The sequence below is a fragment of the Gossypium arboreum genome, chromosome 4, assembly GCF_025698485.1.
Source record: "Gossypium arboreum isolate Shixiya-1 chromosome 4, ASM2569848v2, whole genome shotgun sequence".
NCBI lineage: Eukaryota > Viridiplantae > Streptophyta > Magnoliopsida > Malvales > Malvaceae > Gossypium > Gossypium arboreum.
The window spans coordinates 6,380,809-6,388,656 of NC_069073.1; the positions used below are offsets into that span (position 1 = coordinate 6,380,809).

Sequence of the window (7,848 nt, forward strand, 5' to 3'; positions counted from 1 at the left end):
AAAATCGAATTTTTTCGGTTAATCGGTCGGTTAACCGAATTAATTTGGTCAGAGGTCAGTTAATAATTTTTTGAATTTTTGGTTAACGGTTAATTCCGTTCGAAACCGGTCGATTAACTAAATTTTTCGGTTTAACCGAAGAAATTAATAAATAAAATTATAATATATAAATAACCCACTATTCACTCAAACCCAATCCAACATAAATTTAAATACCCAATCTAATATATATTAACTCAAGTACCCAGCCCAACCCAATTACCCAACCCAATCATAAAAATTACAAATAATTTAATAAATAAAAATAAAAATCTAAAACTAAAACTAAAAATAAAAATAAAAAAACATATAATTTTATACAAATAATTCGGTTAATTTGGTTAATTTGTGTAATTTAGTTAATTCGATTAATTCAGTTAATTTTATACTTATTTTAACCAAAAATTAAAAACATATAATTTTCGGTTAATTCGGTTAACTGACCGAATTAACCGAAAATTTTTTGGTTCAGTTAATTTTTTTTTAAAAAAATTTCGTTCGGTTAACGATTAAAAATTTTAAAGAGTCGATTAATTCAGTTAATGTTATTTCGGATCAGTTAACCGATCAATTAACCGACTGAACACCTCTACACTTAACAACGTAGAAAACCCAAAAAATTTCACATCTAGTGTCATTCCCATCTTATCCACATCCACCAATCCTAGCTTACTTAACCCCTTACCCACAATTAGCCAAATCCTTGCTCTTACTTATTATTATAGCTCACAAGTCCCTTATTCACTTGACACCTTACTTATGGTTTTACCATTCAACGTACCACCTGTTTCGACCAATATCACTACCATTATTGAACCTTTTGCCTTGTAAATCAATCTCTAGTATCATATACTCAAATCCTTCTCCACCCCTTCAATTGCTCAAGCAATGCGCATTGCACAAGCAAACATTACTAATGTTAATGTCAGCTTACTAGACGTGTTCAACCATGCCTATGCGCACCATCCATCGTTTTATGCTTATAGTACTTTAAAATTATCATATATACTTCACCATATTCAAATAACTCTAACTGTTGTAAAAAAAATGGTTAAAATAAGATAATATAGCCGCAACAAAGTACCAACATTTATCTAATTTATTTAAAAATATTCATTTCTTGGTACCTATGGTTTTTTATCACCAAAATGATTTCTAATCACTTTTATTAAACTATATCTAAGGTTATTAAATTATTAATAAGTTTATATTTTGGTCACTTAAATTTAAAAAGTTACAAAATAATCACTGAATTAGTAAAAAATTTTCATTTAAGTCATTCGACTATTAAAATCGTTGTTGTATATGGCATTCTCCATTCGCATGCCTACACCAATCAAAACTTTTTTTTCCCTTATTCTTCTTTTTAATTAAGTTGTTTTTCATGAAATAACTTTAAATGTTATAAATTTACGAACCAAAATCTAAACAGCTTTCTTCTCCAATCTCTGGCACTGATTGTCAGATTGATTTGGATCTAAAGTATGTTACCGATCATTAAGTATTCGCTTGGAGCTTACTAGCTAAACTTTTAAAAAAAAGATTAACAACTTAATGACTTAAATAAAAAAATTTAAAATAATTCGGCTGGTTAAATGATTTCGAATAATTCAACGATTATTTTATAATTTTTTAAAATTAAGTAACAAAAATGTAAAGTTAATAATAATTTAGTCTAATTGACTCTTCTTTTTAATATTTCCACCCAGCCAATTCTAATGTGGATTAAAGTAGAAACAAAATACTTTATACGGAACGAAATGAAACAATTCAATGGATAAGTACGAACGTGGAACTAAATAAGGATTTTAAGGATGATGAATGACGATCGAATGTAGGGTGTTTACATACAGTTTCGAAGTTTATAGGTAGGGAGTGAAGTGAAAGCTGAGAAAAGAAGCCAAGATGATAATGAATTGTGCAGCAATGGTTGTCGTAGGTTACAGGCCTGTCCTAAGCCCCAAATGCTTTGCTTCAAATCCCAAAATCAACACAGAGCAGCTTCGTTACCAGCTTGACCAACTTCATGCTGAAGCTGAGAGCACCCGAGCCAAAGGTAGCCACTGATATCTCCTCTCTGTTCCCTTTTCATATTTTTCCACCAAAACCACAATTACCCATTTTCCCCTTTTTCATTTTTTGATTTAATACTCTATACCCATTTCAGTTTAAATCATGATGATGACTTTTGACTAGTTGCTGGTTTTTAGTGGGGATTAATTTTATTTGTAATGAATGAATGAATGTTAAGAAAATTGAAGTTATTGGGTCTTTGTTGATTCAGCTAACAATGCTAGATTGAGGTTTTTGCGGCTATCAGAGGCAGCAGAGAAGCTTCGACGACAGGCAGCTGTTAGTATTCAGGGGGGGAAGGAAAATGAGGCAAGGGACCTGCTTTTTCAGAAAAAGAAGGTTATGCAAGCTTTGGAAAAGTCTAAGAGTCGGATTGAGTTATTGGATAAGCTTGCTACGAAGCTTAATGAGGTAAAACAAGATTGTGATTAATAATGTTATTATCAATGTAAAGGTAGAATCAAAGAAGTAGAATTAACATTTAACAGATAAGAAGTTTTAAGCTATGAGTTTAGACAGTATTAGTAATAAGTGCATTATTGTTTCGGCGTGAATCAAATTAAAATAAGCCTTTCCTTTACCTAATTTCTATATAAGTGCATGGAATATCTGTTTATTCATTAATTTGAACAAACATAATTTCTTCGTTTAACTGGAAGGGATTCAATGACCCTTAATTTTTCTTTTTTTAAATTGGCATGATAAAATGTCACAGTGTCTTGAAAGCCTAAATGTGGTTTATGGTTTTAGAAGTTTTATCTTCTCAAATTATTATGTTGCTATTTTGTAATTAATGGAAATTTAGGGTGATATTGTCTTGTACTTCATGCGACTAAACAATATAAAATTTGTATCATGGATAGCTTTATCCAATACATGGGATATTGAATCTGCTGTTTTTTTTTTCCAGTTGATGAGATTAAATATTACAATTAGAAACTACAATCACAATCAAATAATTGTCAGCAATATCAAATTGTACATCCATGGAAGCAATCAATCAACTAAACAAACAAACCAATGAAAAGTTAGACTAAACCCACATATGGTGGGACTTGAACCTAGAACCTAAAAGTTCCAAAGCCTCCTCCTTGCCACTGAAACAAGGTTTCATTGCGAATATTGAATATGCTCATGAAGTTCAAATGATGGTTCTAATAATCTTTTGCTTCTTTGCTGGTCAACTTTTTTGCATACCTAGTTCTATGTGATTTAAATTTTTGTATGACTTACATATTATATATATATGTTTATACTTAATGGTTTCTTTTGGATGGATTCTTCACTTTTTCAATGTAACAACTCCTTGCCACTGAAACAAGGTCTATTGCAAATATTGAATATGCTCGTGGTGTTCAAATGATGGTTCCTTATCTATTGCTTCTTTGCTAGTCTGTCATTTTGTGCATGCCTAGTTCCATGTGCTTTAAATTTTTGCATGACTTACATATATCGTATATATATGTTTAAACTCAACGGTTTCTTTTGGATGGATTCTTCACCTTTTCAGTTTAACAAATTAACAATTTAACATACCTAGTTCTATCTGCTTTAAACTTTATATTTCCATTTCTACCTGCACTTCCCACTAACAACCTTTTATTGATTGCTGCTTAAGGCTATGATTTTCTCATTTAGACTCCCAATAAATGCAGCCAGTCTATCCTTTTTCTTTTAACAATATTTCACTATAAATTTTGACTTTCCTTTTTTGGATCTTATTGAAGAGCTAAATGGTTTGATATGTATATTTAACAAGTCATCTTGGTTTCAGGTGATAAACGTCAAAGAAACTCAACTAATTGGGAATATTGTGTCAGATTCTGAAATTGGTGAAGAAGATGGTTCCAGTCCAGTTCGGATCATATCTCCGAAGGAGCAAGCTGAAAACAATAAAAATAAGAATAAGGACTTTGGCCTTGATGCTTTAACAGTTGGTGAAGATCAAAAGTTGTTGCTTGATACTGATGATTTGGTGGAGCAACCTGCCCACAAGGAGCTAGAGGAACATAAAGCATTAGCTTTTAATGAAGACAATAGAACTAGCAGCTTGGCAGCAATATCGACTTATGAGGACTTCTTGGAACATTTGGATCAACAGCTCAAACAAATTGAACAAGAACTTCTCACGATATTAAATGTTTCAACACTATTACTTGATGATGAGAAACCAAAAAATGTGAAGGTGCAGCAAACGACAGGAATTCTTGAGAGTATACTTGATTTAAGACAGAGGTAAATTTCTTAACTAATTTAAAAATTGATGAAACTTGATCGTTTTGTGCTTTTGTCAGCTCTGAAACAATCAACAATAAGAGCTTAAGGATTTTATATCATAGATCATTAAGTTTCCGAAGCTTGTATCTTCACAGAATTACAAATATCAGGCAGATGAAGGTTGAGATAAGTTAAGGCTTCATTGTTTCTTGGTCAGGTTCCTACTACCAGGTAAGGGCATTGTTTGAGCTGAAACTATTTGGATTTGTTAAGCAAAAAGCCTACATTGCAAGTTAGCATGTATGTATGTGCTGTATGATAGTTATTGCTGACTGCAAAAGAAGCTATTGAGTTTATAACCTTGTCTGGGTAAGTTATGGTATCCTCAAAACTTACACTTTTCCTTCCATCTTTTTGGTGTTCTTTGACAAAGATGATGAAATTTTACGTGTTTGATAGGGAATGGGAAGCAGCAAAGCTAGGAGTTCCTTTTAAGGTAACAATCATATGCTTTTTTCCCCAAAAATCAGTAACAAAAGATTTTGACTTTTTTAGAGTGACTAAGTTGTTGTTCAATTGAATTCCAAGCAAACTTTGAAGTAACTAACTAATTATTTCTTGATTGAATATATGGAAAACCATTTCATGATAAGTTTAGTAACTAAAACATTTTCATGGTAAATCAGGTATTAGAATTAAAAGACAAAGGATATAAATTGTAATAATAGAACATTATTCTGTTTGCTACTCAGAAACCATCTTAAAATTTCAAAATTACCTTGCAAAACATAATGGGAACACAATTGCATCTGAACATAAAGAAAAGAAATGAGTATAGTACCAGTGAGAAACCGAGGCTGACTAATTTCTTAAACAAGAAATAAGCTCTGTGGAGCTCAGTATTTACCATATCCATGTTTTTCCTGTAAAAGTTTTCAAAAGGGAAAACTTGTAACCAAGCTGATGGTTCAATTCTACTTTGTTTTTGCCCATAGGGAAGTGGCTGAATAACACTGGAGCTCTTGGAGCAGCTTCTTAATAGGATACTCTGTGATCAATAGACTACTTGTAACAGTAACAAAATATTATAAGCTGCATTAACTTTCAGAAACTTAGCTTATAGATAAATAATGCAGTAAACTTCTCACATTATGTTCCTGTATAAGGTGATTAGGGTTCTTCGATGAATCATGATGGAAGTATAAATGAAAGCCTCCAGTGGTCCATTTTGTTTCCACAATTTCATCTACCATTTTGTTTCAGCTATTGTCACCGTTCTTTTTCTGATTTATGTTTTGACTTTGTTGTTTTCTGTAATTAGACAATCTCATTTTCAGACACCTGCTTTGACTGTTAAAATTGCAGTTACTAGAGAAAAACAGAGGCTATCAGCATGAAGTTGCTTAAAACTGCAACACATTGAGAGAAATTGTCACTGGCTACTCTTCATTATATGGATTACCAGTATTATCATGACAAAATAAAAATTGGGATAAGTAGAAAAAAATGTCGGTGAGTTCTGGCTTTCTGCTGCTTTCATCTTTCTGATTTTTAGAATGCATGTTGGGTTTATATTTTCGATGCTCTGCATATGGATTTTGTTACCTGTAGCATGTGCAAGAAAGCATTTTTTTTTTAGTAAAATCATTACTTCAATAACATATAATAACTGAATGAACTCTTAAATTATATAGCATAAGTCCATTGCATTGTTGCATTTATAATCAAATTTACCTACTCTGTGAATTTTTCTTCACATATATTTTATACTCTCTAGTACCGATTGATGGTAGACGTCTTTGTGAATTAGCAAAGGGTAACAAATGAAATAGAAGTAAATGTGTTGAAATTAGATATTTGAGAGATGAATTTTATAGGGATTTGAATAATTTCACTCATACTAAAAAATGGTAACATAGGTATTTATACAAAGAGCAAAAAACTAAGGCAAGAAATAGTATATAATCCTAATATCAAGTATATCTAATCCCTAATTTACAGTGATAGGAAGAATCTCTTGGCTGTCAACACTCTCAAGTTGGTGCATAGATACCACACATGCCCAACATGCAAATTAGATTATGAAAGGTTCTATTACTTAATACTTTAGTGAATACATCAACTAACTGCTCGTCGAACGCCAAATGAACTAAGTTTAAGAGACTGGAGTTCAATTTTTCTCTGATGAAGTGCCGATCTATCTCAATATGTTTTGTTCGATCATGTTGGATTGGGTTATGATCTATGCTTATTGCAGCCTTATTATCACAGTACAGGGATAATTTTCCTTCTTGACAGTTTCAGCTCCTCCAATACCTTCTGTAGCCAAATAAGCTCACAAACACCTTGAGCCATAGCCCTATATTTTGCCTCGGCTACGCGTTGCTTATTCTTGTGGTTCTGCTTTTGTACTGTATGAAGAGATTTGTAACCAAGCAAATCTCCATACGAAAATCAAGTCAAGAAATGGTTACTGCCTTTTTTTCCTTTAGAATATAGAAGCATCATTGTTAGTCACAATCAATGAGGTTACCAACTGTAATTTTGCATCAAATTGTTTGTTGATTACATGATGTCTTTCATTTCTTCTTGAGCTTGTAAATTACAAAGTTAGGTTTACTATAGCCATTGCGGAATTAACATGATTTGACTAACATTGAATAAACAACAGAAAATTGGTGTAAATATAGAACCTGACAATGTGGATGTATTTGTAAGATGAGAGGAACATTCAGGTGGCTGGGGCTAATATGACACCTCAAATTGAAGCGGTAGAAAGAGATCTGATGAGAATGGATGGTTGTTTCTTTTTGGGATTTGATTGAATTAAATTGTAAACATGATAGTTCTATCTAGTTCATGGTCTTTTACATGGGCCATGGATCATAGTAACTTAGATGCCTTTATTACTGACTTATCTGCGAAATGAGATGTTATGAATTAGTTTCTTAGGGAAGGCACAAACTTCACTAAAATATCCCATGCCTTCATCAAAGATTTTACCCTTTCCCACCAAAGTTGTCATATTTTTCCCTACTGCCACGGAAGCATGAGGCACCAGCCTGCAGCTGTCTCTCTCTCTTATTATTGCCAAACATTGGCATAATTTTCCCAACTGTCACTGAAGCTTGAAGAACCATTGTATGCGTAAAAAATGCTTGCTCCTAACTCCGTAGATCCTTTTGATTAGTGCATTACTTTTAAAGTATGAATGGAACACTCTTCGTCCGACCTAATCGTCGGGTCCGAGCTATAGGATGTCATATTCGTTGCCGGAGTAACTACATACAAATTCACAAAAATTAATCTTTTACACATGCAATTCATTGACTATTACATTTATTCAGGTTAAACAAACAATTTTGAGCCTTAATCGAGCATACGGAAGCTCTTAATCAACTCAAGTATGAAATATTATCAAACTGTAAAAATTTTAAAATGTATGGATTGACGTCGTGACTTCAGTCGGGACTTCATCTAGTGCTTGTCATGATGTGACCATTTCAGTATGTCACGTCA

The 7,848-nt window shown here is 32.4% G+C and overlaps 1 protein-coding gene across 12 annotated transcripts; it reads left to right on the top strand.

Moving 5' to 3' along the window:
* Nucleotides 1-1,732: 1,732 nt before the first annotated feature.
* Nucleotides 1,733-7,021, top strand: LOC108460817 (uncharacterized). Of its 12 annotated transcripts, none has more exons than XR_008281720.1 (7): nt 1,734-2,095; nt 2,324-2,523; nt 3,887-4,347; nt 4,485-4,560; nt 4,652-4,698; nt 4,789-4,825; nt 5,695-7,021. XR_008281720.1 is itself a non-coding variant. In XM_053027218.1 (6 exons), the coding sequence occupies exons 1-5, from the start codon at nt 1,945-1,947 to the stop codon at nt 4,809-4,811; spliced, it is 849 nt and encodes a 282-aa protein (XP_052883178.1). In that variant the 5' UTR covers nt 1,734-1,944; the 3' UTR covers nt 4,812-4,825; nt 5,695-7,021. The 12 variants fall into 12 exon arrangements, 2 of the variants coding, with proteins under 2 accessions (XP_052883178.1, XP_052883179.1); XR_008281716.1 differs by lacking the exon at nt 4,652-4,698 and having other exon boundaries at nt 5,695-5,841; nt 6,601-7,021; XR_008281718.1 differs by lacking the exon at nt 4,652-4,698 and having other exon boundaries at nt 5,695-5,841; nt 6,628-7,021.
* Nucleotides 7,022-7,848: the final 827 nt, after the last annotated feature.